Below are 27,992 nucleotides of genomic sequence, written 5' to 3'. Positions count from 1 at the left end.
GTCCAATGTGTCTCTTCAAACAGCTTACATGAAAAACAGGATGAACCTTGGACTTCTCTGGTAGCTTCAATTTATATGCCACAGAACCTACTCTTGACAGAATCTCATATGGGCAATAGAACTTAGGGTGTAGCTTGTTATATGAATGTGCATTCAGTGATGGTGATTGATAAGGAACAAGCTTCAAGTAGACTAAATCTCCCACTTGAAATACCCTTTCAGTTCTATGCTTGTTTGCCTGGTACAATAGTAAGTGACATCTCTTTGCTTTGTTTTCTTGAACTGGAGAAGTATGGCGGGAAAATGGGTATATTTGTCTTTTTAACAAAAAATGGGAAGGAAAAAAACCCTCTTGGGCCTTTGCTTTGCGAAAGGCCTACATATTTCTGAACTGTTATGTCTATTTTACCCTTGCATAATACAAATATTACAGCTAAACCGGTTATCATCGTTCTTGTTCGACACATTCTGTGTGTTACTCTGTATAATCTAAAGCAACCTTCTTTCCTTGTTTCCATGCTCAAAGCTTCAATCTTGAGCCCAAAAAGAATTGTAAATCCGCGTAAAAATCTAACGTGCTCTCCTTCAATCTCCATATCATCCTTTTTTTTTGGCGTAAAATCTCTCGAATTCACCAGAAATTGTTCCATTTTTTTGGAAAAAAATTGGAATAACAACACCACCCCTCTTCAATACGCTTGTAATCGGTTGGATTCTTTTTCGCATTCCAGGTAATTGTTTTTGTGTTATTTTCATTGGTAGTTTTTGTTCAACTTGCATGATTGCTGTTACGATCGCGTCTTGACGATAACTGTTGGTTTTGATTGTTGTTTTTTGTTATTTGCCTTTTTATCTTCTTCTTCTTCTTTTTTGCTGGACTTTTCTTGGTGTCTGATTGCTTCTTGAGCGTTTAATTTGGTGTTCTTGAGGAGGAATAAGGTGAACATCCTAAAAGTATTTTTATTTCATCGATTTATCTGTATTTTGTCTTAAAATTTCCTTGGATTTGATTGTATTTCCTTTTCTAATTCTAAAGATTTTTTTTTTGTGATGGAGAATTATCGTCGAAAGTATCGATTTTTATTAAGAGTTCTGATTATACCACCAAAATTTTCATTTTACGACTGCGAGTGCTGGTAATTTCTGTTTTCTAGAGATTGTTTTTGCAATATTTGATGGATAACCAAGGGCTAAGGCATTGTTTACTGGCATAGAAAATGAGATAACACATACTTAGTAAACCTTGAGGCAGAGGTTTTAATTTGGGAGGATCCGTTCGAGCAACATTCTTGGTGTTAATTTGGGATGAATGCTTTAATGATTTCAGCTGTCTTTCTTATATTTATAGTTGCTTCTTGTGATCTTATGTGGGTTTATCACACTGCAGCGATGCAGAGCCAGCATGTGTGTGGCGGGTGTAGGAGCATTCTTCTTTATCCTAGAGGAGCAGCAAATATAATCTGTACTCGATGCAATATAGTCACTTCCTTCGCTCCTCCTGGTAAGTTTCTTGTCCCCTTTCTTCATCTTCATTGAAAATAAGGATGGATGTTATGTTTGCAATTAGTGTTGTGTCCATGCAATGGAACCGCTGAACAAGAAAATTTGGAAGTCCGATGTGGTAATAGGCTGAGTTCTAATTTCTAAACATATATTTTTGACTAGAGGAATGATTGCCCAAGTTTGTACAATGTACATGCAGGGATGGAAATGTTTCAAATTATATGTGGAGTATGTAGGGCACTGCTGTCGTATGCTAGGGGGGATACAATTGTGAGATGCTTATACTGTCACGCCATGAACCTTGCACCAGGTAAAACATATGTGAATTTTAATTCCCTAAACATGGTGCTCCCTTCTCAGCTTCTCCTTTTTGGGTATAGTGGCTAGATTTTTAATTTGGATGGGATCCACCATCAAATTCTTTGCATCCTGCTATGCTAGTAGTTGCCACCAGATTTAAGACTCAAAGACTTTAATAGAAGCTCCAGTTGCATCGCTCTCTTGTCAATAGGGTGTCCCGGAAACTTCAGAGTAAAACTTACATGCTTTTCATTGGAGGCTTTTGGATTTGGATCCATGCCTCTTCTGTATTTACGTTCCTCTTCTTGCCTCCTTATCCGTTAATTTCCCGTTATTACATTCCTGGTTTGTTAGTAAAGATTTTACAAGTGATGTTTATTCCTTTATTCCTTTACATCATTACCTTCCTCTTCTATGTCGTTTGTTTTTCTTTTCTTTTCTTTTCTTTTTTTTCCTTTCTGGTTTTTTGCTACCTCAGCCTCCTTACTGACGCATTCTCTGATGTTCCTTGGATCTTTACATGGAAAAGCTTCCAATCAGGTTGCTCACGTCAATTGTCGCAACTGTCGGATGACACTTATGTATCCATATGGAGCCCCATCTGTGAAATGTGCAGTCTGTCAATACGTTACATTTTTTGATGTAAGTTTACATAATAATCTCTTATTGAACGTAATCCTCGAATGAAGCTTGCTTCCTTTCTTTTTAAAAATACAGTGTTTTGAACAAGTTCTAGACAAAAATACTAAGGGTTTTCTCTTATTGATGATGAACATGCGCTCAAAATATTCTGTGTCACTTATGGGGGTGGATGAGCCGATGATTATGCTGTTTGATTGTTAATAAGATTTCTCTGGTCATTTACGGCTGCATATGTTAATGAGTCAAAGTCCAGGAGAAGATGATTCTTAAATCGAGTGGTTGTTGTTTATTCATTGGTATTTTTCTCAGCATCCGCTACTTCCTTTTTCTTCTAGTTGGAGCATTTTTTTATGATAATTTTGGAGATGGAGATGCAATCTCATCTTTCATAGACTGTGTATGATGATGCACTTTCAAGTAATAAGTTTTAGAAAGTAAATGGATCAAGTTAATAGTTGACTTGACGTGTTCATCTTACCTAATTAATAGTTGTGCTCATGGTAAAAGTGACACTGATGTCTATTCCCATCCGCTTTCATTTTTATGTGTTGCAGAGGGGCAATGCAAGGATTCCACTTCTGGCAAATAGACCTAATGTCGCAGTTGACTCCAATGCAATACCCCATGCTTCAACAGTAAGATACTGAACTATGTTGATATTCTCCTTGACAGAATTTAACTCACTTGATCTCTTGCCAATTATGCTTTCTTTGTTGTATTTACTGCATCCTGCAGGTAACCACTCAATCTCAGAGCCAAACTGTCGTCGTTGAGAATCCCACGTCTGTCGATGAGAGTGGCAGATTGGTAAGTAACTCAACTTACACGCTTTAAGTTATGGCATCGTTGGCCCTGAGCCTCAAAATTCTCTCTGTGATTTCGTTCCTTGCTAGCAAAACTTGAGCCAATGAATGTTGAATGTCACAGGTGAGCAACGTTGTCGTTGGCGTAGCAACAGAGAATAAACAACGAGATTCGAGATAATCTGCTGTTATTCGGAGAATAGCAGTTCAAATTCTTACAATGAACTACCAGGAAGGTGAAAGAAAATATTGGTTTTGTACATTTTGTTGGGGATAGCTGTAAATGCCGTTCATTCAAACAAATAGTTTACAATACAAGGTTCAAAGAAATTCACAAGTGAAATGTATATTTTGAGGATGAGAACTGGAAATGGTGTTCTCGCTGCTTTTGCGATTGTCAATCAAATTGTATGTACTCGGGAAGTTCTAAGTTCGATTCTTATTGCATCAATATCCTTGTGATCATGCGCGGAGTTTTGATCCAACTTATCATATCGTCATTAGGTGAGAAATTTTCGTGTGCGCGAACCAGTTTAGATTCATATGGGTATGGTGGTGTTCTCGGAGAAACAAAAAAAAGTGCTTTGACTCAGTAACAGTAATTGACATGAAGATCAAAGGTATCATACGCGCCAAAGAAAAGTCAAAGTGAGAATGAGTCAACCGGAATCAGACTTACCAAAACCAGTCTTAACGGAAAGAAGCCATGCAATTTGCCTGTATATGTCAATGAAGAGTCCAAACTGATTTGATAAAACAAATATACTGGGCCAAAAAAGAACAGGGCCATCAATTGTGTACTATTGGGCTCAGCATGGGCTATATTGCCCAACTAACTATTTTCTTTTCTTTTTTGATAATATGCAATCAGTCCTTCATGTTTAGTCTAATTACATAAGCACCCCCTTCAAGCACGTTACCTTTTTTATACGGTGGGATCACAATCACTACCATTAGGATGTGCGCTAAATAAACTCATCGGACCTGCATACTAGTCTACAAACTACACACGTCAGGCAAGCTCATAGAAAATTCATGTGTGATCTCATGTCACTGAGATGATTGAACCCTGATGGAAGAGTATGATTATCATACACCTTATCACCAGGCCAACACCATCATTGAAATTAAGCTATTAGAGGTTATTGAAATTGAGCTTTGCTAGCCCAATTTACAAATATTTACCCAAGCCCCAGTGACTTCCCATCAAACTTGTACCAAAGAGAAGCCCATTGAGATACCAAAAACCTTCTTTGGAACTATCATTGTAACCTCTTTCTACAGCTAGAATATGATTTATTAACCAGTTAATTACATTCTTTTAGTAACAGTATCTTTACTAAGCTGCCTAAAATATGCCACTCATTCCATCCACACACAGAGCTGTAACAATCCTGTCTTTGCTCTTTGTATTCATCTATACTTCTGTGTTTTTTTAACCATCTTTGTTTTCTTCACTTTGTTACTTTTCTTTGGATAAAATTCCCATATAAAAACAATTAGAAACAAAGAAAAAAAAACCCAAAATCCAATATATAAACAAGTGTAGGAAGTTTGTGGGCTTGGTTAGTTGGTTTTGCTGATTTTTCCGTTAATACTGCGGGCGTTATTCTCTCTCTCTCTCTCTCTCTCTCTCTCTCTCTCTCTCCCTCTCTCCCTCTCCCTGTCAGGTTTCTGTCTCTGCTTCTCTCTCTATCTTTCTCTTGCTTTTGTAACTTTCACTCTTAAGATCCATAGCCTCGTGGAACTAGGAGTTCCTCTCCTATCTTCGTACTCCACGTCTCTCTTCATTTTTTTTCTTATTAAGTAAAATTTTAAATTAATTATTTTTCAAGCCCATTGGCATTCTTTTTCTAAGGTAATTTACCAAGTACCACACAAATAAATAAATATATAAATATTGGAGTACCTTTTTATTATTAGTTATGTATTTTTCATTCCAATTAATATTTGAATTGGGTTTCAAATATTATTCTTTTTTACTAAGTCAATAAGCAGGGTTGGTTTGGTTCTTAAATAAGGAATAAAGGCCATATCTTGGATATTTCGTTTTACTTTAAAAGAAAATTAGGGTTTGGTTGATATATGTACTTTGCTTTGATCAAAGTAGAACAGAAGAAAATTCTTGGTGAGTTTTTTTGGGGAATTGGGAAAGCAGTCAATTCTTTTTCTGTTTCTATTTGTGCATGCAAATATTAGGGATTTGCCTTTGTTTTCTTTCAGAAAAGGTGAATTGGATTTGAGGAATGGGTTCTGGTCTGCATTGATTTTGATGGGTCAGTAGAAAGATTGAGTCTTTGCCGGTATAGATATTGTCATTCTTGATTTTAAACCCAGTAAAACCAGACAATGGAACAGTTCAAATTGGCAGCAGAATCTCATATTAAGGAGGTTAGATTCCCTTTTTTCCTCTTCTGAAATTTACCCATTTGTTTAAAGTATCTGTTCAATTCATCTGCATAACCTGTTTTGACTGATTTTAGGTATTTATTTATGTCCATGTCATTCAATTCCTTTGTTATTTTTGACCTGTTTCATGGAAAATTGCAGATCGTGCAGTTTGTTTTCTTTGTTTGCTGATACTGAATTGACCATTTATTTGTCTTGTTTCCCTCGAATGGTTTAGCTTTTCTTTTATCTTTTCAGGTAGAAATAGGTAGTTTGGCTTTCCAGATTGATTAAAATCTGCACCATGTTAACCTAAATGTGCACTTGTGATATATGGTCATTTGATCATCAACTTCTTTGCAGAGATTGTCGTTAGATCTTTGGTTATAATTGTGTCAATTGATGCTTTATAAATTGAAGTTCACATGTTTTTTTTCTTCATCCCTTGTTCTGTGTTATGGATGCAATTCTCTTTTTATGAGGTCGAAGGCAGAATTAGGTATTGGTAACAATATTATTAGGACTCAAGATTTTTTGGATACTTAAGATACATATATTACTATATGATTTCTGGAATCTATTGATGATGATCCTTAGGAAGATGGAATAGAATCTCTTTTCAGTGATCGGGCATTGTATTCTAGAGTAGTTTCCAGTTGCCTTAGGTGCATTGAGGTTATGTACCAGCTGTTCTGCCCTAGAATTTTAATCCTTAGGTCCTTTGATGTGCCCAGGCTTACAGTTGAGTGTTAGAGCTTCTGTTTGTGGTTCACTTGAGAATCTCATTCCTATTATGTCCGGAAGTTGAAATGCTCGTGGTGTAGACTGCAGTTGGGTGGATTGTCTACAGAAAAGTTCTCTTTTCAATAGGAATTCTTGGTTATGAAGGGATGTCTTATCATTTAAGTAATATTAGACACTTATGTAGTGTAGATGGCCACTTAGCAGACAAGCATAATCAGTGGAAACAGATGATGGCCTACCGGAAACAGATGATGGCCTACCGTTTCAAGGACATAAACCTTCGGAGGACCATAAGGTGGATGGATTGGATTAATATTCAAAGGAAACCAGAAACTGAAAGACCAATAAGGTAGTGGTCGTGTACATGATTTTGAGTGAGATGATTTTTCTTAATATGATTTGAGTTCAGATCATTGATTAGTGACCGCATACAAGACTACTGTCTCCCATGGCAATCATTAGCTTGATGTATAGGTTCAGCTTCTGTAGATACCATGTTTTGTGGATTGACACATCTGATTGTTTTCATCTCAAATGCTCCTTGTTTATTTATTACTTAATTATGCTCTTTTTGCATTCATGTGGTATTTTTACCTGGAACCCTTTTTCTTTTTCTTCTCAAAATAATATTTCAAACTTGGACGATGGATGTAATATGATACAGCAACATAATAGATAAACGACAATGTGTAGTGGACAGGTGGAGTCAGGAGTGCTAAGGACAGGCATGTACATTTAGACTTAACAAAGATGTTCTAACATAAGATTTTCTTGCAGGAGCCTTCATCAAAACACAATTTGATAGGCAACGGTTCTTTTGAGTGCCCGGGAAGTCCTCGAAATCAAGAGGTAAATTCATCGTCCCGATGCTTAGCTTTCTTTGTCCAAACTGTAATAATTTAGTTTTTGTGCTTTGCATCGATTGGCTATGGAAAATACATGAATGAACATTATAGGCATGGCACCGGTTGTCAAATCTCTGTTCAATGTAGTTTTATGTTAACGTCAATTGGCGATGTTCAAACAAGCCGTATCCCTAAATCTGTGCTTGTGTTCATTTGAATGACCTAACAGAATGAAATTACATGTATAAGAGTTCCTACAATGCCAATAATTACAGTATTTAACTATTTATTTTCATGAAATTGTAGACTGCCAATGTGAGCATATAGAGTTACAAGTAGATTCATTGATTATTTTCAGAACATGATCATTTATGTTCCATGAATACGGTATGGCCTGATTTAGAAACATTTCAGTATCCAAGTAACTCCCAACTTTCTCATGTTGACCCATTTATGCTTTTTATAAATGACATTTTGATTCATGTGGATCAGATAATGGCTAGATGGGATCCATCTGAAGCGTGCAGGCCCATCATTGATGAAGCTCCTGTGTTTTATCCATCGGTTGAGGTACACATCTGCCAGAAAATGGTGTTAAATTGTCATATTGGTATATTTTTGTGATGGTATTGCAGTATTTTTACTTTCTGTAGTGCCCCATCTGTTTATTAGGAGTTTAAAGACGTGCTTGGTTACATATCAAAGATACGTGCAAAAGCAGAATCATTTGGCATATGTCGGATTGTCCCTCCATCTTGCTGGACTCCACCTTGCCCTCTTAAGGAGAAAGATACATGGGGACATACTAAATTTTCTACTAGAACTCAGCAGGTTGATTTGCTTCAAAACAGGGAGCCCATGAAAAAGAAATGCAGAGGCCGAAAGCGAAAACGGAGGAGGAACTCAAGAATGGGAAGCACAAGAAGACGTGCCAATTCTGGTAGCGAAGCAAATGTTAATTGTGAAATTGAAGAGAAGTTTGGATTCCATTCTGGATCAGACTTCACACTTGAAGAATTTCAGAAATATGCGGGTCATTTTAAAGACTGTTACTTTGGAATGAAAGACATTAAGAAAGATCCAGTGTCTGGTGGAATAGACCAAAAGAAATGGGAACCCTCTGTGGAGGATATTGAAGGTGAATACTGGCGGATAATTGAACGACCAACAGATGAGGTTGAGGTAGGGGAATGTTTGTTTTTTGGCTTTGCCCTTTTCTTTTGTCTATATCTGTCTTTGTTTGTATCACTTTTAAAAGACTAATGTCTCTTTTATATTTTAAGGATGTTTTATTTTGCAATATTGCAGGTATACTATGGAGCTGATTTAGAAACAGGAAAATTTGGAAGTGGGTTTCCCAAGTCATCGTCCATGGTGACTGAGAGTGACTCAGATCCATATGTGGTGTCAGGTTGGAATCTAAATAAACTGCCACGCCAACCAGGTTCCGTACTGTCTTTCGAAGAAAGTGATATCTCTGGGGTTCTAGTGCCATGGCTTTATGTTGGAATGTGCTTCTCATCTTTTTGCTGGGTAGGTTAACATATTTGTGAGAAGATTGAACACTCGTACATCTTTTCTTGTATATTATAAATTGTTCACGAATAAAACTTCTGACTCATTCACACTCCAAGAAGCTAAGTTACTCTTTCTTTCATTTCAATGCTAAATACTAATTCTTTTTTTTTTTTTTTTGGAAAGCACGTTGAGGACCACCATCTATATTCACTAAATTATCATCATTGGGGTGATCCAAAGATATGGTATGGAGTTCCTGGAAGTCATGCTTCTTCTCTTGAAAATGCAATGAAAAAGCATCTACCTGACTTGTTTGAAGAACAACCACATTTACTTCATGAACTGGTAAGAATACTATCTACTTCACTCCTTCCTTACTATACTTGATTTGAACAACAGGTAACCAACTGTACGAAGCTCAAACAAATATATGGTATTAGAATAACGAAATGAAAAGGATCGGTATTCAATTTTCTTATGATTCTGCAGTCAAATCTGCTGGCTTGAAGGACGCTTATGTTAGCAATTTCATTAATCTCAAATTTAGAGTCATCTTTCTCAGTCTTGTCATGTCATGTAAACTGTTAGTTCATGGATCAGACTATCAGAGTAGGTGATAATGATTATCATAGAATAAGTATGTAAGGGAGAGGGGTGTGAATTGTTGTCTATATTATATAGCTTTTATCAGTTTGTCACCAATCCTATCACATATATCCCTTCTCATATTTCAATGACTTTAGCTACTGGACTTCCTAAATATAAATGTGAGCATATCTAGGGGATGAAATTTATGTTTTTTCATCTTTGGTGGGCAGGTTACTCAACTATCTCCTTCAGTTCTAAAAGCTGAAGGTGTACCAGTATATCGGGCTGTTCAGCATTCTGGGGAGTTTGTTCTTACCTTTCCAAGGGCATACCACTCTGGATTTAACTGCGGGTTTAATTGCGCAGAGGCAGTAAATGTCGCTCCCGTTGATTGGTTAGCACATGGGCAACATGCAGTTGAGCTTTACAGTGAGCAGCGTCGCAAGACATCAATATCACATGACAAGCTTCTATTGGGATCAGCTCAGGAAGCTGTCAAGGCTCTTTGGGAGCTGTCAGTTTTGGGAAGGGAAACACCAAGAAGTTTGAGGTGGAGAAGTGTCTGTGGGAAGGATGGGATGCTCACAAAGGCTGTAAAGGTGAAGTTACTGCTCGCTTTCTACTGTAACATGAACATCTTGCAGATATGCTTGCATATAACATTCATGCATGTTCTTTTATTGGTGTATATTTTTCTTCTTATGCTTTGTAAAAACTATTTCTATTATGATTTTTGCACTTCGACAGACAAGGGTGCGGATGGAGGAGGAGAGGGTAAAGTGCCTTCCAGGTCATGTGAAATTCCTGAAGATGGAAAACGATTTCGATTTGGAAAGTGAGAGAGAATGTTTCTGGTGCTGTTATGATTTACACTTATCTGCTACCGGCTGCAGGTGCTCCCCTGATCAATTTGCTTGTCTTAAACATGCAAAAATTTTATGTTCATGTGACGTAGAACACAGACATGTCCTTCTCCGATACACTGTGGATGAGTTAAACACACTAGTTGAAGCATTGGAGGGAGGTTTAGATGCTTTAAAAGTTTGGGCGTCCGAAAATCTTGGAACTATTTCTGTCAACGAGAAAGGTGCTCCTGCAGATGAGTTGGATGCAAAAGGAGAGCTATTTAGACCTGACTCACCTGTGAAACAAAATTTGTCATGTTCCCCTGTTGCAGAAGAGGTTATAGACACTTCTGCTCCTATTCGTTCAAGTAGTCATGTTTTGTCAGAAGAAGTCCAGTCAGCTCTCCAATCTTCAAGTGTGTCTCATTTAACTACTGATCACCACGTCAGCACCTCAAATGATTGTCTGGTCAAGGGCAAAGAAGTAAACGTGGGGCAACAGGGATGTCCTGATTTGAATCTTGATGTTGATTCTGCTGATCATGAAAGTGGAGTGATTTATGTGTCCAAAAGCTATGATACCAAAGATATCTCAGATGCGGAGGAGATACAAATGTCAGTGTGCAAGCGAAAGAAAATTTGCAGTTCGGACGCAGCAAAACAAATAGATATTGTTGTGCTTGACTGTGATTTTAATTCATCTGAATCTCATGAACCAAATAGAGATCTATCTTCATCATCAGTTGTTAGGCATGGCTGTTCAAATGGTGGAAAAAAATTGTTTGGAGTCGATCTTTTGGTTCCCAGTGCAAATTCAGTGGCGTCATCAAACATCTCATTGAAATCTAATGACGTTGATATCTCAGATTTAAAGGTTGCTGACCAAAGCTACCTTGTAGGAAGGCTGGATTTTTCCGTTGTACCTTTAAGTTTTGGATCTGTCATGTCTGGGAAGCCATGGTGCAATTCACAGGCTATATTCCCCAAAGGTAAGCTGCTGTAAGACTCAATCAGTTTCTTTTTTCTCTTATGGGAGAACTACTACATACCTCTAATTTTGGTTGCTATTGTACAGGATTTAAAAGCCGCGTAAAGTTTTTCAGTGTGCTTAATCCGGCAAAAGTTTGTAGCTATATCTCTGAAGTACTGGATGCTGGGTTCCTCGGGCCTCTGTTTAAGGTTGGTTTTACAGCATTGTTCTTTTTCAATTTACATCTCAGAAGTGTCTCCTTCAATTATGTCCTTTTGTAAATTTGTTCTGTTGACTGGAAGTCTGGAAATGGTTTTAGCATGATGGTGAGCTTACTATCCAATAAATGGTTTTAGCATGATGATTGAACGATGGTCTTTTGATTCAAACAATGTTCATATAGCACTGTTCATTCAGTTCTAAGATTGCAAAAGGCCTTGCCAAGCTGAAAAAGTCAATTTTCACCATCCAGTTTTTCATATTCAAAGTTTTGGCCTGCTTGATCCAACAAGCTGTTTCACTATGCTTTCTTGTTTCCAGCGATTGGTGTTTGACTGTTAAAGCTGTGAGAGTTAAGTTCCACCACGGGGTTTAAAATCACTGTTTGAACATTTTTACAGGAGTTTTTCATCTCTTACATTCCTTAATGGGCTAAAATGATAGTCATGGCAGAGAACACGCACACGTGGGCGGCATATACTCGTTAACACATACAGACCAGTAATCTTGATGCAAGAGTATCTAGCTTTATTTTAGTTTATGGGTTAGTAGTTATCTTTTAAAGAGTCATGTGACTAGTTTGTGACTTTTAATCAGTTTGGGTGGCTAGGATTTATTAGGTTTTATTTAGAATCAAGAGTTGAGATTGAAAGAGCTGCTGTAACCCTAACTTATGTTGATAAGTAGTCCCGGATTAAAAAAAAAAAGAGTTGATAAGTAATCTTCTAAACTTTTGTATGCCTTCTCTTACCATAAATTTCAGGTTACCTTAGAAGAACATCCAAATGAGAGCTTCACAACTGCCTCTGCAGAGGAGTGTTGGAAAATGGTGTTGCAGCGAGTAAATAAAGAAATTGCACGGCGTAAAAACTCCGGGGAAAGACATCTGCCCCCAGTGCAAGCTGCACAGAGCATCAATGGGCTTGAAATGTTTGGGTTTCTCTCACCACCTATTATTGAGGTAAAGCTACTCCATGGCCTTTAATCCAACTATTGGTTTATATATTCATTTCTTGTGTTCCAATCAGATTCATTTACCTTTTTGTTTCGGACTTCTTTGAAGTCAATCTCTGGAAAATTGTACAAATATTGTCGCGTACCTACAAAAGCATGGTTTTGTTTAGCCCTAGGCAAGGTAAGACTAACCATGCTAGAACCTCGTTGTTCCGGCACACTTTTAAGCTAGAAACTCATCGAAATGTTTAGGTAATCTAAAAAAGTTCTAGCCCGTTTAGTCAAAAATGCAATCTTTATGAGCCTTACATTAGTTTTTGAGATGGCGATCTTATTACAAAAAGAAGTTGCCTTTATTCTATTTGAATTTAGCCTTTCAGAAAACAAAATACGGCGCCTTAATTCATCTGTTTTCAGCATGATTACGTCTTTTTAGCCCTTTGGACTTGGGGTAATTGGAAAGTATATGTGCTCTCGCATCTACTTGACAGAAGCTCATGTTCTTACGAGCAACGAATAAATCTCCTTGGGAATAAAACAATCTTCAATAATTTTCTGTGGTTCCAATGCATGCATTGGATATTGACCTTGGTATGATGGTATCTGATTTTCAATCTATGTAACCTTTAGGCTATTGAGGCTCTCGATCCCGGCCACCTGAGCAGCCAGTACTGGAAAGACAGGATTGCTACATCATCCGGTTCAAGTGCAGTCAACCAGTACCCATCTGCAGCAGGAAAAGATGCAAAGCTTTTTGGTTTCTGTTTGAGAAAGGCAGATCCAGATACTCCCTCTTTAAGAGACGAACATTCGGTGGGTGAGAATAAGCGGCTTGCTCTGCAACAGCTATTCAGGAAGGCCAATCCTCCAACCCTGTAGAATTAATATTCTGCAGTGAGGCACAAAGCCTCGAATGGAGAGCCACGTACAAAACATCGACGGAAGAGATGGAGAAAAAGTGTAGGTAAATAAAGAGAACAGTCGATTGAGAGTAGGTGCCGCATTTCATTTCCACATTGGTTGGGCCAATTTTTTCATAAGATGGGCAAGAATTGTGCAGAAATATTTACTGCGCCCTCGACTCAATAACGTAGATGCTGGGTTTTGATAGGATGATGTTCCTAGCATCCTTGTACATTTAGGAAATTTACTGAACTATAAGAAATACAGGTCCCTCGTGTTTCATTTTTGGGCAGAATTTAGCTTTAACATACTTTCTTCTCTTGCCATCGTTAGTTAGTTTCAAGATGAACTGTGACAGGAGATGTGAATTTTCCGGCACAGCAAAAATCGATGGATGCGTTGAACAAAGAGCGAATGATCTCTCCAATTGGTGGTAACAATTCCATTGTTATGGAACTGAAACTGGATAGGTTTTAATTAAATTACCAATGAAAATGAACACAAAATGGGATTCAAGCAATATGTGATTTCTTGTTTCCAGAAACAGAGCATTGTCTTCCCAATACATTGAAAAAGATACTTCTTGTTTCAAGAAACAGAGCACTACCTTCACATTACATTTAATCAAAAAGATATATGATGACCTTGGTGGACATTTGTCAATTTGGGGCGAAAACCAAGTCAGATGATGAGAGTTACATATCTGATTAATAAACCAACAACAGAGAAACGAAAGAAAACAGACACCGGACAATAATCCTTTGCAGTTAACAGAGTCTACAATGAACACATAGTGAGGTCATACCAAAATTTGAGAGTGTGAGATGAGCGTGATCTGAGTATGAGATTAACGTGATCATGTTTCATAGAAAGAACGAGTATAAGCGTGACAATTTTAATCTATAATAAGGGTATAATAGTTCTTTACACAAGCAGTGAGTATGGTTATTTTTCACAAAAGAAAATAAAAGGAGCTACTAGTACTTTTGTGTCACAAGCCAAATACATTAATCTCTCTTCCCTTATTATTACAGACCATAATGGCTCGCCATCCAGCTCCACACTATACTCATTCACATGTTACAAACATTGGTAGGATTGTGTGGAGAGAAGAGAGTTTATAAACCTCCTACATACACTACAACTAGGCTACTAGCTATATATATATCTAGCTAGTACTCATGCATGATAAAGCTTAGTTAAGCAGGAGGAGGTGTGAGGAATGGAATGGGAGGAAAGTTGAAAGGAGGGAGAGGGAAATTAGGAAAGGGAGGAAGGTTAGGAATGTCAAATGGAGGTGGCAAGGCAAACGGAGGAAATGGGATGTTTGGAAATGGTGGCAAGTTCTTCATCTCATGATCACCTACGTGTGCACATTATTCTTATCATTCTCATTCCCGTTCCCGTTCCCATTATTCTCGAGCTTCGATCTCTCGTTAAGTAGACGAGCATGGACAACTTGGGATACCATTATTAAGCTTAAGAAGAAGAAAAACTTCATCACCATTGCAAGAAGATTTTGAGAAGCCATTACCCTCTTCTCGGCTAGGCAAGTACAGTGAGCTATATATCATATATGTATGTATGTGTGTATATATATAGTGGGAGAGCCCTCTTGATAGATGTGCCGGCCATTAGAAGAGTTATCATATAGGGCGGTGCAATGAAATTAAATCGTCGCACACATTGCATGTCTTTACACGTACATGCATGCATTTTTGCACTTGTCAGCTTCATGATACTGAAATCATAACAAGCATTTACTAAATGGGCACACATTGCAAGTAACCTCAGACACAGGACTGAGACAAACCTAGCTATTGTTTAATGAATGTTAGTAAATGCAGTGGACCAGAATGCTGGATTTGTATAGTATTTAGACATACATCTTCACATACACTATTGCGCAAGTAAGATATATAGGATTTGTTTAAGGCTTTAAAGTCGGATCTGGATATTTGTAATTTCTCAAAATCTATAATTCACATCTAACGGTGGAGAAAAAGTCATACAAATTTTAAAAAATGAAAAAAAACATAAATATAATGTGATGTGACATATCTCTAAAACTATTAGATTCAAATTGTAGAATTTACAATTTTAAACGAAGTGTAGAGCACTCATATCCTTTAAAGCCGGGGGCAACATTCCGGATGTTAGACAAGCCCAATAGTGGCCTACAAAAAAGGCCCACCAGTAACCTATTAAAAAGCCCAATAATAATCTTTCAAAGCTTGATGAAGGCATTGTTCTTGGGGGAACTAATGGGCCTTCCCATTAAAGAAACTAAAATGGAAAACTTTAGTCACACCCCACTTTTTACTAAAGACACCCCGTCAACTGAGTTTTACAATGGATGGTCAACTCAAATTGGGGTGTCTTCAGTAAAAGGTGGGGTGTGACTAAAGTTTTCCAACTAAAATTTAACCGTACATTGGGCCAAATTAAGATCCACCCCAACCCAATAACTCAATTGAACCGCCGGTCACGATTTCCATCCAAAAGCAAGTTCTTCTCCAGATCTACCAAACGAATCATCGAAGATCCCATCGAGAGGGAGATGGCAGCACCAGACCAGCTCTTCAATCTCCGAAACAACTTCTACTTGGGGGCTTACCAAGCTGCCATCAACAACAGCGACCTACCGAACCTCTCCCCGGAGGACGCCGTCGAGCGCGATAGCCTTGTCTACCGCTCTTACATTGCCCTTGGCAGCTACCAGGTATATTTTCCCTCTCTTTCTTAGATAAAATTCCCTTTTGCGTTTTCGTAAGTGTTTCAATTGTTTATATTGATATATGTTTATGGTATCAGCTTGTGATCAATGAGATCGACTCCTCCGCTGCTACGCCTCTCCAGGCCGTGAAATTGCTTGCTCTCTATCTCTCCAGTCCTGATAATAGGGTTTGTTGTTTCTTTTTGTGAGAATAATTTGGATGTGGCATTGCTTTATCTTTTGATATTGGGATCTGATTGCGATTTGATCGTTTGGTTTATGAGTATATTCATTATGACGGATTAAGTCCTTGGAATTGAAACTCCTTCGGTTCTCAAATGCAAATTTCCTTTGATATGCAGTGCAATGAATTAGTTACTGATCCTGTGTTCTGCTACGAAAGGAAAATTTTGCATATATATCTCAGTTTTGAAAAGAGAGTTTGTAAAGTACATAGATTTTACTGTCTGAAATAAATCCGGAGTTCCCCTCCCAATCGCAATGGCACAACTTAAACTTTCTGTTCAAGAATCACCTTTCTCTTATGTTTAGTTACCAGGAAAGCTCAATACAGAGAAATTGAATGCGAGGTTGAAGGTGTAGGAAGTAAAAGTGGGTGAAACTTTTTGTACACAGTTAATTAGATGTAGAGACTTTTTACAGGAATCAACGATTACTAGCTTGAAGGAGTGGTTGAATGATTCAGCCATTAGAAGCAACCCTATTTTGCGGCTTATTGCTGGGACCATATTCATGCATGAAGAGGACCATAATGAGGCTTTGAAACACACCAATACTGTGGTTCATGCGGCGAACATGGAACTGTAAGTCAGATATGACTTTTCTTTAGCACATCATGCAACCATGAATGAAATCTATTTGTCTTTGGTCTGTTCCTCTGCTTGATGCTTGTTATCTTCAGTGATTTTTCAAACTTCTAGGGTTCATTTATTATGTAGATTTGAGTTATATTAATAATAATATGTAGCTATAGATGATCAACTAGCTTACTAGAGAGTAGAGACCCATACCATTTCAACATCTGGAAGAGCGAAAGGATTATCTGAGTATTAACATACCCCAGATAAAATAACTAGCTCCAGCCAACTCTAAGCCAACCAAGGGCAGTAGACAATCTAGCTCCATCAGACCAAGAGATCTTACCAAATAAGCTGATTCTGAAAACAGGTCAGATAGTTAGGCGTTTAAAGCAGTCTGAAAATATGTTGTTGATGGTGGCGTAAATTCTTCTTTTCACCTTAATCTGTGGTTTTTAAGTTAAATTGTGCAAATAAGATTGTATGCTATAGGCATGACGAATGTTGTACTTTTTTCAAGGGCTACCAAATTCGGGGAAATAATTTCATTGTCTGGGATGTTAAGGTTGCTAAGCAATTGGATCTGCATCCTGTGTACTTCTTTGTCATCCATATATTGGAACCTAGCTTCTACAAAATAATCTTGATAACCTAGCTTCTCTGTCACCCTTATATTGTTAGAGTATGCTCTCTACTCTCTAGAGAAAATGATGAGATGATGATATGGTTTATCAGTTTGTTTTGCATGGCATCCTATTCTACTTTTGCAGGCATGCGCTTAATGTCCAAATATACATAAAGATGCATAGATCAGATTATGCAGAAAAGCAGTTGCGGCTTATGCAACAAATTGATGAGGACCACACTCTTACTCAGCTTGCAAATGCATGGGTGAATTTGGCAGTGGTGTGCACATTTTTGCAACTCTCTTTCTTAAGAAAATGGGCAGGAATAGAAAAAGAAACAAAACAGAAAATAAGTTGTAATCATATTTTGCCTTTTGAAACAGGGTGGTTCTAAGATACAGGAAGCATATCTCATCTTCCAAGATTTTTCTGAGAAAAATATAATGACAGGGCTGATCCTGAATGGGAAGGCAGTTTGCTGTATGCACATGGGAAACTTTGATGAGGCTGAAACATTGTTGCTTGAAGCTCTAAACAAGGCAAGTTTTGTTTCTGTTGAGCTCATACTTGTTGATGTTATTATGTGAAGAAGGGTGATTACTTCACAGCATTGTGTAACTTAACCATATGTGCATGTTTCAGTAATTTGTTATTTGTGGTGAAAAATTGAGAAGAGAACTGGAGTTATAGTCTTTTAGACTTACAGTTAATTGCAATTATTCAGATCTACTTTCCCTTTTGAAATTGTTTATTGAACCTTCATTCCTAGACACTAATGTATAGCTTCTAGATTCTGGCAATGGGTTGACATGGTCTTTTTGATAATTGATACAGGATGCCAAGGATCCAGAAACTCTAGCCAATCTTGTTGTGTGCAGTCTCCACCTTGGTAAATCCTCTTCACGTTATCTGAGGTAAATATCTCTTTAGTTATTCTATTATCTCCTCAATTCTTGTACATATTATATACAATTTGAAATGGGATGAAAATTGGAACAAAGGTGGAGTTTCTTTATTGTTAGTTGGACAATACTGGCTCAGAACAATTAGACATAAAAGTTCGTTTAGATTTCGTGGATTTTTGATTGGATCAAAGCTCTTATGATTTACTCTCTCTTTATTGACGTAATCATATTTGTCACTGACATTGTTTTGCAGCCAATTGAAACTTTCTCATCCTGATCACATACTTGTCAAACGTACATCGTCTGCAGAAGAAAGCTTTGAGAGGGCAATTCAAGCAGCTGCTTGAAAACTGGGCTTTAGACAACAAGGTGAAAAGTGCTTGTTAATCCTGACGTGTTACACTGCCACCTTGATTACATTTTGGCTTTTGTAATTTACAGAAAAAAACACAAAGTTAAATTGAGAATATTTGCATTTGACTTGGAGTTGGATGCTTTGAGTCTTAAAGCTTGATACAAGTAATCTTCGTATGGCTTTTGTGTTAAATATTTTTTAAACATGTACTGAATTTTAAGCTTAATGTTGGATGCTTCCTATTCGTTTTTCCTCGTTAGGCTTTACAGTAATGGTTTCATTGAAAGGTGCAAGTTTTACTGTGGAATGGATATTTTGTTTTTAGCTCCTCGTGTTTATATATTTGTTGAAATCATGTCTGTCACAAGTCCTTAGTTATTCGATGTATTAATCCTTTGTTGCTGCAGTAGTATTCGGCAAGCACCTGCGTCGATATGGTTTTTATAGAAACATTTTAACGCTGTATTCTGTGTCTGGTTTGGGCTTTCCTTGGACCTCCACTCCCCCAAATGTTCTGCAACTTAGATTATGTTATTGCCATTAACAGTTGTCGTATATATGTACATACATATATATAGAGGACCCTCCCCTACAGTCTCCACACCCCCACAACGGGACCAAATGCCTTTTATGTTGCATTCTTGTTAGATTTTCTTTCTTCTCCTGGTCAATTGGTACAGCAACCAACAGCAATGCTTCATCGTTTCAAACAAATTCATTAGACCATGTTGTTGAAACAACTTAGTTTCAATGTTTCAAGCATCAAGCTAGGTTAGCTTTCCCAAGTTCTCCATTTCTTCAAACTCAATTTCATTCATCTAAGATTATGCAACTTCTCTTTATCATGTAATTAAACTAAAGAATTATGGAGAGAATAATATCTTTTTCTGACACATGCACACCTTTACTACCCCTACCATACACAATATATGTAGTACACAAAGAAGAAAACAAAAATCCCAAATGAAAATTGAGGTGGTATAAATTTATCGACAAAATCGAACCGAATGATTAACTGACTGAATGATCGGTTTTCGGTCAAAACAATTTACATATTTCTTTAAAATGATCGATTGAAATAAAAAAAAAAACAGTCTACCAGTCAGTGAAATATACGTCAAAAAACCAAAAAAAATTTTTTGACCATTTTCACTTCACTCTTAATGAAGATACCCTCTTTTAAAAAAAATGAGAACGGCACCATACCTTAATATATCTAATATGAGCCTAAATTTGTGTGTCAGACTTGCGTACATAGAAGTTTTTCACTTGACGACAGGGTAAATTGGGTCAAAACCCAATGTGTGACCATAATAGTATTGCTTCAAGTGAGAATCGAACTCATGATTTGGTTTAGACTGAGAGATTCACCACTGTCTATCATCCAATAGTTCTGAATATGGTAGAATATGTTTGTGGCAACCAACTATCGGTATGCAATATGCATGAAATGAGAGGAAAAAAAAAAGTATGTAAAAAATATGAATGTAGATGGGATGATGAAAATTTCAAGATTTGAATGAACAAATCAGGGTACTATTTATATATATATATATATATATAATATTCACAGTTGTCAACCAATCATAGGCTATCATTGTTTTCAACTTTTCATTTATTTTCACTGTCACCATTTAATTACTGTTACTGGAAAATAAAAAAATCACTGAAAGAATGGCGAATTGGATTTTGTCGTAAAGAATCTCCTCTTCCACACGACACCGAGTGCCGGATCCCCGCAATCGTCAATCCTCCAGTCTCTCACCTACGCAGAGAGACGGAGACGCTAAGGGACGATCAAAAGCTGTCGATTTGTGAAGTTAATCGATGATACTGTTGCAGTCTCACTCCAGATTTCTTCTTCAGACCTTGTTAAATCGGCTTCAAAAGTGCGTTCTTTTATCGTCTCTCCATTTCCTACTTTGTAATTCGTTGTATCTAAACCTCTGTGAATTATTGTGTTCTAATTGTATGTTTATTACATTTTTATCGATTGAATGCTCTTTTTTTGTTTGCTGATTGCGTTCGTGAAATGGAGCTCCTAAGTATGGTGTTTGTTCTTCACGATTCCCTGTTATATGTAAATGTATGATTCCCTAAACACATACAAGTCATAGATTGACAAATGAAATACTGTGCCTTTGGACCGAATGATTTCGGAAACAGATTCAAAATCCTAAATTTTCAAATGCATTATTGCATTGGCAATGAGTTTGGTCCTTTATTTGCTGATTCCAGCTATCCAAAGTACCAGTTTCAATCAGTTGGACCATAAATTGTGTGTTTGCGCTTTGGAGAATATGATATTAAGCTTTAGTATTGGTTAACTGCCTTTGGCTGGTAGGTAGTTATCAACAACTGAAAGACATAATCTGAGACTTATGAATGTATTCTTGCCATGTTGTTGAGGTTTTGCTGCGTGCTTATACGGGTGACTCTTGATTCTGCAGCCTTGAAAAAGGAGTCGAACTCGACCACCACTGGGTTGAGTTTGATGATGTTCGTTACCACATCCAGGTAAATTACTAGCTTTTCAGTTCAGCAGCTCTATGGAAGAAATAGAATCATTATTGATAAATATGTAGACAAAATTTATTTCTGTAAATGTGAACATGGGTTTTCTCATTTTCTGACTTACTGAACTATATTAGGTGTCAACAAAGAATCCACATCTCTTGCTGCTATCAGTGTCGCTACCCACCCCACCTCCAGAAACTAATTTCGTTGGTGGACTTCCTTTTGGAGCAATAGAAGCCATAAAAGCTGCTTACGGCGTGGTTGTTCAAATTCTTGATCCTCCCAGGGATGGCTTTAATCTAACATTGAAGCTAAATTTTTCAAAACTTCCTCCAGATGAAGGTTCAACAAGTTCCTTTCCTAAGGTTATTATGAGCTGTGCCATGTACATGCCAAAACACTTAGGATGACCATGTCGGGTAGCCTCTTTGACCATAGAGCTTAGGACTTCCATGGAGGCTGTTATTCTTTGGGTCTTACCTTGCCATTACAATAGCATCTCAATCTTAAGGCATATATCAGTGTTCACCGCGTTGTTTGTGAATTGTGATCCTTTTGTTTGCAAATAGATATTGAGTATAAGATCATTGATTCCATTCAAAGAGTATAAGATCATTAAACACCTTCTTGATTGCTTATGTTTTTTAATTTAGCCATTTTCTAATCGAAAGAAGATCTAGGGAATTGATTGGTAATTTATGTTGCAATATGCCAATATATCTTTCTTTTTCGTGGTTAATAATTTGCCTTTGATGATATGCTGTCACAGCTTTTGTTGTTGATGTTGTGCAGAGTACAAGCATGCTATTTTGGTTAAAATTGCATCTGTTAGAGAAGTGGTTTTAGGCGCTCCTTTAAGAGTAATTCTCAAAAACCTTGCTTTAAGGAGAGTTGCTCCAAACATGGATCAGCTTGTTGCCATTGTTCATCGGTCGAATGAGTCTTTATTTCTTTTTCCTCAGGTATAGCTTGATGTGGTTGCTGAACATATGCTATTCATAGACCTTTGCTCTTATCTTTTTTTGGTGTCTACTTAACTGAGCTACGGTTATGCTTGTGAAGGTAGTTTGTGATAAATTTGAACTGTTTCTGACAGGCAGAAAAGGTGACTGTGATGTTCCCTATGAGATTCAAAGATTCAGTAGACACCACTCTTGCAACTTCCTTTTTACAGGTAGCCGTAATCCTATTTCTTTTTATATACTGATTTAGTTCTATACATCATCCTTGCCACTTCCTTTCTACAGGTAGAGTAACTATATATCTTTTATATGCTGAATTAGTTCCATAAATGGAGTAGATACTGGGACTTTTTTCGTAGCCTCTGATAACTCTTGTTGTTCTTGAAAATGTACCTCCGGTCCTTTCAATAAAGGCCAGACCAAAAGAAATTTTGAGGGAAATGACAGATTTTTTGGCCTTTGTACTTGTTTATGTCTTACTTGTAGCTGCTCTGAATTTTCTTGATATTTATTTATTTTGGTAAGAGATCGACTGGGGCCTATTGGTAAAATTTGGTTCACTGCAACCTCAGGAACAAAGGTTTAAATCCTGGAAACAGCTAAACCAAAATGCAGCACAAGCCAATATTCTGCTTCAAAATCTTTTTCATGAATCAGATTCTTGACATTTCTGATTTCTAAAATTCTCTTTACTACATTTTAATCCGAAATCCAACTTCTCCATACCCTAAAGCACCAAAACCACCCACGTGAGAGAGGTTCCAAATTTATTCAGCATTGAATCTCTTCATGTGTACATTATTATATTTGTGACTTGTCAAGATTTGATTATCATTCAGGAGTTTGTGGATGCAAGGCGTACTGCTGGACTGAACAATGCTCCCCCTTGTTTATGGTCTCCTTCTCCTCCCCTGGAATTGAACGAAGCTCCTACTGAAGCATTATCTGCAAATGCAGGTTTTGTAAGTTTTGGTAATGTCACACTAACAGACGGAATTTGTTTTACTTTATTTCCATTTTTCTTTCTCTCTGAAATAAATTGTTAACTGTATCAACTACTACAGTCATTTTCCCACGTCATGTAGAAGGCAAAAAGTTAGACCGTGCTGTTTGGAATCTATCAACATTTCATGCTTATGTTAGCTATCATGTCAAGGTGAGGATTCTTCTGCGTAACTTGCTTCAGTGTGTGCATTTATCTCAAAATAACGACTCTGTAGTGTCAATAGGAAAAGGTTAGCAACTAATGGCTCATTACTTTAAGTGATATCTCATTACACGCTGTTCCTGATCTTGTTGGTAAGCTTAGCAATTTAAGAGATGAATCAAGATTCCTAAGAGAGACCTGGCTGCTTCTGGTTTATTCATTACGTTTATGTTTCCTGGTATTGGGCATCTTTATCTTTTTGTTAGTCGTGTTTGCTTGTTGATAGGACCTCCATGCATCAGGGCAAGGGTTAAGGATGGGTTGCAAATGTCAAACAGTGTGTATCTTTTAAATCCAGTTGGTGTAGTGTTGATTCGTGTTGCCAAAAAACTTAGCCCTATGTGGGTGTAATGACAATTTGCTAACTTTTTTACTATGTGTTTGGAACACTGTTTGACTGCTGCCTATAACTGATATTCTAGTTAGCAAGATGATGCCTTGACAAAACTTAGTTGTTACTTTTGGGTTTTTTGCCTTCAGCCTGTCATCCAGAAATTCCCTTTTGCTGGATTGATGAGAATATGGCTTGTAGATATTTTGTTGTTTGGCAGTGGTTCTAATTTTGATTGCCACTGCTTCGACACTTGGATGTTTTCACTCTGGCATGCTTAAGTTCATCTTAATTATTTCCATTCATTTTCGTCAACAGTGCTCTGAGGGATTCATGCATACGCGGATGCGTCGACGTGTGGAATCTCTGATTCAGGTAGCTTTCCTGTTTTCTTAAACTACTGATGCTGTGACTGTTATTCCTACTCAAATGTTCATTTTAGTTGATAACCTTCCTATTTCAGCTATACTTATATCCCATATACGATTCTTACTGAGTACATTAACATTGTTTTAGGATTAGAATCCATTGCTTTTGTTTGGGGCTAGCGTTTGTGCAAAGCACATTTAGTTATTGTGTTGGGAGCATTTTCTTTATGCTTGGCTTTTATAGTATAATTATCTTCCAGATATCTAGTTGGGTTCAATAGAAACTTAATCAATATACATATATACTGTGTTATAGGCTTTGGATCGTGCCAAACCAGAGTCAAAGGAGTCCAAGAAAACAGCAACTAGTAAGTCTTTTAAAGGCAAGGTATGGCATGATAAATAATATCAGTCCTTCAAGACATGATAAACGAGGGGAGGGGAGGGGAAAGTGGGGAAATTTTCTTCTTCTTTTTTCTCCTGAAAGAAAGGAAGGGAAACTCTGTTAGTGTGTGTACATTGTATTTTTAACTTTTTAATGAAGTCTCATTTTCCTTTGAGCAGACCATTGCCATTTGCTCAGTCATCTTAACTTTGTTTCGGCATATTATGTGTTTCTCTTTTAAAATTTATATTTAAAATTTTATTAGGTCTGTGTTTCCGACCCGTTTTAAATTTTTCATAGTTCTCCAAAGCAAGAGGAGCGAAAAAAACGGCGCCGTTTAACTAACACAAACATGAATCATTTACCGTCTGAACAGTATCTTACAGAGGATGAGGTACATTTGAATTACGAACTAAAAAATCCTTAAACAAGAAACGAAGAAAATCACCACGTGTGTTGAGCAACCATTGTACTAAGAATGCAAGCAGAGCAAACAGCTCACATATATTAAGAATAGAGACCAGCAGTGAATAAAATTGTATCAGCATGCAAGCCAGAGCAAACAGCTTGCAAATTTGCATTTCTGTCGGGCTATCTAAAAAGCCTGGGAGCTGATCTTTTTGGCACTTTCCCATCAAGCTTTAGTCTTCTATATGCTTCTCTGATGTGGCAGGGCCTAATCGGCCCGGAGTCCTTCCTCTCTGTCATAACTACCCTAGCTGCATGGCATAGCAAGTCAATGTAAACAATTAGTTTAACCATTGTTTATATATACATTTGATAAAATTAACTCACCACCTTGGCATCCCAAAATGCAATTTATATCATTTTCCAGGACTTCCTAACAATTTTCCATAAAAAGAGCTATCATCATATCACGTTTCCCTACAGTTCAATTGCTATTGTCATGGGACCATCACCTAGACCAGAATCTAGAGAATTGATTGTTCTTGTGGTTGCAATGACATGGTCGGCAATTAAGGCATTGGTTCTAAGGATTATGACAACAGAAGAATCTCTCTGCCACAGGAAGGCACACTTCTACATCATTCACTAATTATTTACAAGGCCAACGAAACACTCTTCATTGTCATTTGTTTTTAAGTCCAGAAATTCCTGAAAAAAATATGAAATTCAAATTCTAAGAGATTGTTGGAAAATGTCAAATTCTTCTATACCTGTCTCAACGAGTTCACCAACAAACAATTTTGCTATTCCACACACTGCAATAGTCATTGGCAAAGAGATTTTCTGTGATCCAGTGACGCTCACTAATAACTGCATTCACACCATAAGATAAAAGCAAGAAGTTAGGCGATGCAAATAATAAAGAGTTGAGAAGATCAAATATCAAAAAGAGAGCATTTGAATCCCTGCCCTCGAGTGATAGTAAGGTGCGAATCACCTAAGCAAGTGGTGGCTCTTCAAGTCTTTTCTTGTCATTAGTAAGCCATACTTTCAAATTTCTTTAGATTGAGTAGTTGTTGCCCTTATTTTAGTTAAAACTCTATGCTTCTCATACGTAGGAGTATTTTGGGAATCCCAAGATTTGCAGGGAACTCATTAAAACCTTGTTGACCAACGTAGTTATGAAGTCTATCATTACTCTTTAAAGTATAAATGCCTTAAGGAGTAAAGTATAGGATGGGGATTACAAAGAGCATACAAATCCACATGTAACCATAAAGGTTAATGATGAATGATGGGATGGTTTGGAGTCTATCCTCTCCCAGTGGCAAATGCTTCCTTTAAAAAAATTCAACAATTATCAACAATTTCAGACCAAATCTTCATGTTTTCTAAAGCCCAAACCATTCCACCACCTAATCTTAACCCCAACAGCCTGACGTCCACTTCAAAATTCAGGTTTACCAATTCACAGCCAAGAACAAATCTCACATTTTCATTTTTCCTAGCTTCATTTCATCATCAAGCTTTGCCTGACCATAAACTCAATATAGACCCTAATCCCTAAACATTCTTTGCCTTAAAACAGAAAACTAAACCTCAATAAACCTTAAAAAAGAAGATTGCTATTTTCTCCCGCGTAATCAGACCAACTGTGAATGGGAGTTCCTGGCCTAGCCATGAGTGATAACCACTCCTTAGAATTTCGAACAGGTTGAAGATTCGAAATCTACCACATGCTAAAAACAACTAATATTAAAACCAATATTATTCATAAAAAAATCAAGGCAACTGTGTTCAACAGAAACTTTAATCAGTTATTACTTATTACCAATGGGAGGGGATGAGCACTCCTCTCCCAAACGGCAAAAGAAAACAAAACTTCTCCTTTTTTTACCAGGTCTGGAGAATTTTTTCTCAAAGGCACAGAATGTGAGAAACATCATCATCATGTATTGTTAAAGATGAGCACAATGCATAAAACTAGAAGATGGACAGCAACAGTTTTTGAGAAAGTAAAAACTTTTCAGTCAAAAGGAAGATGATGAAAAGGAGTAAGCAAGTAATAGAGGAAGTATACCCTTCTCATGTTAGATTTCTGAAGTGCAGATCTCCTGAATGATTCATACCTACTCATTTGTTCATCAGTAAATTGTGATAAAATGGACCTGAAAAGCATAAAAAGATCCAATGGTTTATCTTTGCAAACTTCTTTCAATCACCACTGAATTGAAACACAACAAAAACTGTCACCAGACTAATCAGTAATCGATGGTGCTTCACATGCAATTTTTATTTTTTTTTAAAATCATACTCCCAAAAACAAAACAACAAAAGGGACAACCACAAAACGTAATTTACGTAAACAAAACACAAAGTGAGCCCTACAAATTCAACTTTCTGCACCCAGGTAGTAAAACGTGATGGGTAAAAAAAAGTTAGATACAATTGGAAAAAAAGAAAAGAAAGAAGAAGAAGATGTTTGACATACTGCATCCGGGCCATCTTAGTGGGGTCGGCGCTAGAAGGGAATTTTGATAGTTCAACTTCCACGTTCTCCTCCTCTTCCTCGTCATCATCTTCTTTGTTCTTGGTGGAGGTACTAGCTATAGCCCTGGGAGCGGAAGTGGATATATTGGGCCGATGAGCACCCCTGGTGTCGTCATCGTCTTCTCGTCCATGAGCAGCAGCACCAACACCACCCGTTTGAGCCTCTGAACCTTCCTGTGCAATTGGGGATTCGGGAGGCGACTCCTCTTGTTCGTCGTACGCCGCCTCAAAAGGATCTTTGGATTGCTTCATAACTGATTTATATTGAAAAGAGTGAAATTTTCACTCAGCTGGCCATTTTGATAACTATCGTTTACAAAATCGAACAAAACCCTAATTACGCTTACACAAGCTGTAGAGACTGGATTTGTAAGAGAGAGCAAAACACCTTACCCGGAGTCGGGGGAGGACAAACGAAGCGGTAGCAAACCAAACTCTGTTGGCGAACCAGTGACAGCGTGAACCAAGAGAGTCTCAAGTAAATCTGAGAGGCTTTGCGAGCCTCGCAAACACAATCTACAGTGCCCGGAAATCGAAACAGGATAAAGAATCGGAGAAACTGTGAGAAACTCGGATCCAGGTCGGTCGCAGAAGGCGCGCGCTACGGAATATATAGGGTTAC

General features: G+C 37.4%; 5 protein-coding genes across 9 annotated transcripts; 4 read left to right on the top strand and 1 right to left on the bottom strand.

The window, feature by feature from the left end:
• Positions 1-1,389: 1,389 nt before the first annotated feature.
• LOC119981218 (protein LSD1-like) lies at positions 1,390-3,429 on the top strand. Its single transcript, XM_038824276.1, has 8 exons — positions 1,390-1,501; positions 1,703-1,820; positions 2,328-2,445; positions 2,521-2,633; positions 2,755-2,842; positions 3,000-3,080; positions 3,181-3,252; positions 3,373-3,429. Exons 1-8 carry the CDS (start codon positions 1,390-1,392, stop codon positions 3,427-3,429), a joined length of 759 nt encoding a protein of 252 aa, XP_038680204.1.
• Positions 3,430-4,876: 1,447 nt separating this feature from the next.
• Positions 4,877-13,543, top strand: LOC119980997 (lysine-specific demethylase JMJ18-like). Of its 3 annotated transcripts, XM_038823929.1 has the most exons (12): positions 5,584-5,639; positions 7,158-7,229; positions 7,532-7,612; positions 7,718-7,795; positions 7,898-8,407; positions 8,534-8,758; positions 8,927-9,088; positions 9,562-9,930; positions 10,079-11,165; positions 11,252-11,355; positions 12,129-12,326; positions 12,950-13,543. In XM_038823929.1, the coding sequence occupies exons 3-12, from the start codon at positions 7,604-7,606 to the stop codon at positions 13,196-13,198; spliced, it is 2,991 nt and encodes a 996-aa protein (XP_038679857.1). In that variant the 5' UTR covers positions 5,584-5,639; positions 7,158-7,229; positions 7,532-7,603; the 3' UTR covers positions 13,199-13,543. The 3 variants fall into 3 exon arrangements, with proteins under 3 accessions (XP_038679856.1, XP_038679857.1, XP_038679858.1); XM_038823928.1 differs by lacking the exon at positions 7,532-7,612 and having other exon boundaries at positions 4,877-5,639; XM_038823930.1 differs by lacking the exons at positions 5,584-5,639; positions 7,158-7,229; positions 7,532-7,612 and having other exon boundaries at positions 7,726-7,795; positions 7,879-8,407.
• Positions 13,544-15,698: 2,155 nt separating this feature from the next.
• LOC119980287 (coatomer subunit epsilon-1-like) lies at positions 15,699-18,894 on the top strand. Its single transcript, XM_038822925.1, has 7 exons — positions 15,699-15,944; positions 16,037-16,126; positions 16,602-16,762; positions 17,527-17,662; positions 17,766-17,921; positions 18,217-18,296; positions 18,541-18,894. Exons 1-7 carry the CDS (start codon positions 15,783-15,785, stop codon positions 18,632-18,634), a joined length of 879 nt encoding a protein of 292 aa, XP_038678853.1. The 5' UTR covers positions 15,699-15,782; the 3' UTR covers positions 18,635-18,894.
• Positions 18,895-20,293: 1,399 nt separating this feature from the next.
• LOC119981180 (actin-related protein 2/3 complex subunit 2A-like) lies at positions 20,294-24,619 on the top strand. The gene is made up of 9 exons (XM_038824231.1): positions 20,294-20,531; positions 21,093-21,159; positions 21,294-21,501; positions 21,952-22,121; positions 22,256-22,333; positions 22,961-23,093; positions 23,186-23,277; positions 23,978-24,034; positions 24,344-24,619. The coding sequence occupies exons 1-9, from the start codon at positions 20,470-20,472 to the stop codon at positions 24,431-24,433; spliced, it is 957 nt and encodes a 318-aa protein (XP_038680159.1). The 5' UTR covers positions 20,294-20,469; the 3' UTR covers positions 24,434-24,619.
• A 129-nt stretch (positions 24,620-24,748) lies between these two features.
• LOC119981181 (transcription initiation factor TFIID subunit 11) lies at positions 24,749-27,955 on the bottom strand. Of its 3 annotated transcripts, none has more exons than XM_038824234.1 (5): positions 27,764-27,955; positions 27,312-27,676; positions 26,901-26,988; positions 25,591-25,690; positions 24,749-25,131 (listed from the first exon to the last, which is right to left on the bottom strand). In XM_038824234.1, the coding sequence occupies exons 2-5, from the start codon at positions 27,620-27,622 to the stop codon at positions 25,004-25,006; spliced, it is 627 nt and encodes a 208-aa protein (XP_038680162.1). In that variant the 5' UTR covers positions 27,623-27,676; positions 27,764-27,955; the 3' UTR covers positions 24,749-25,003. The 3 variants fall into 3 exon arrangements, with proteins under 3 accessions (XP_038680162.1, XP_038680161.1, XP_038680160.1); XM_038824233.1 differs by having other exon boundaries at positions 27,312-27,660; XM_038824232.1 differs by having other exon boundaries at positions 27,312-27,624.
• Between the last annotated feature and the right edge of the window lie 37 nt (positions 27,956-27,992).

Source organism: Tripterygium wilfordii, chromosome 16 (assembly GCF_013401445.1).
Source record: "Tripterygium wilfordii isolate XIE 37 chromosome 16, ASM1340144v1, whole genome shotgun sequence".
NCBI lineage: Eukaryota > Viridiplantae > Streptophyta > Magnoliopsida > Celastrales > Celastraceae > Tripterygium > Tripterygium wilfordii.
Note: the sequence above shows the minus strand (reverse complement) of the source record. Positions and strands in the feature narration are given on the sequence as shown.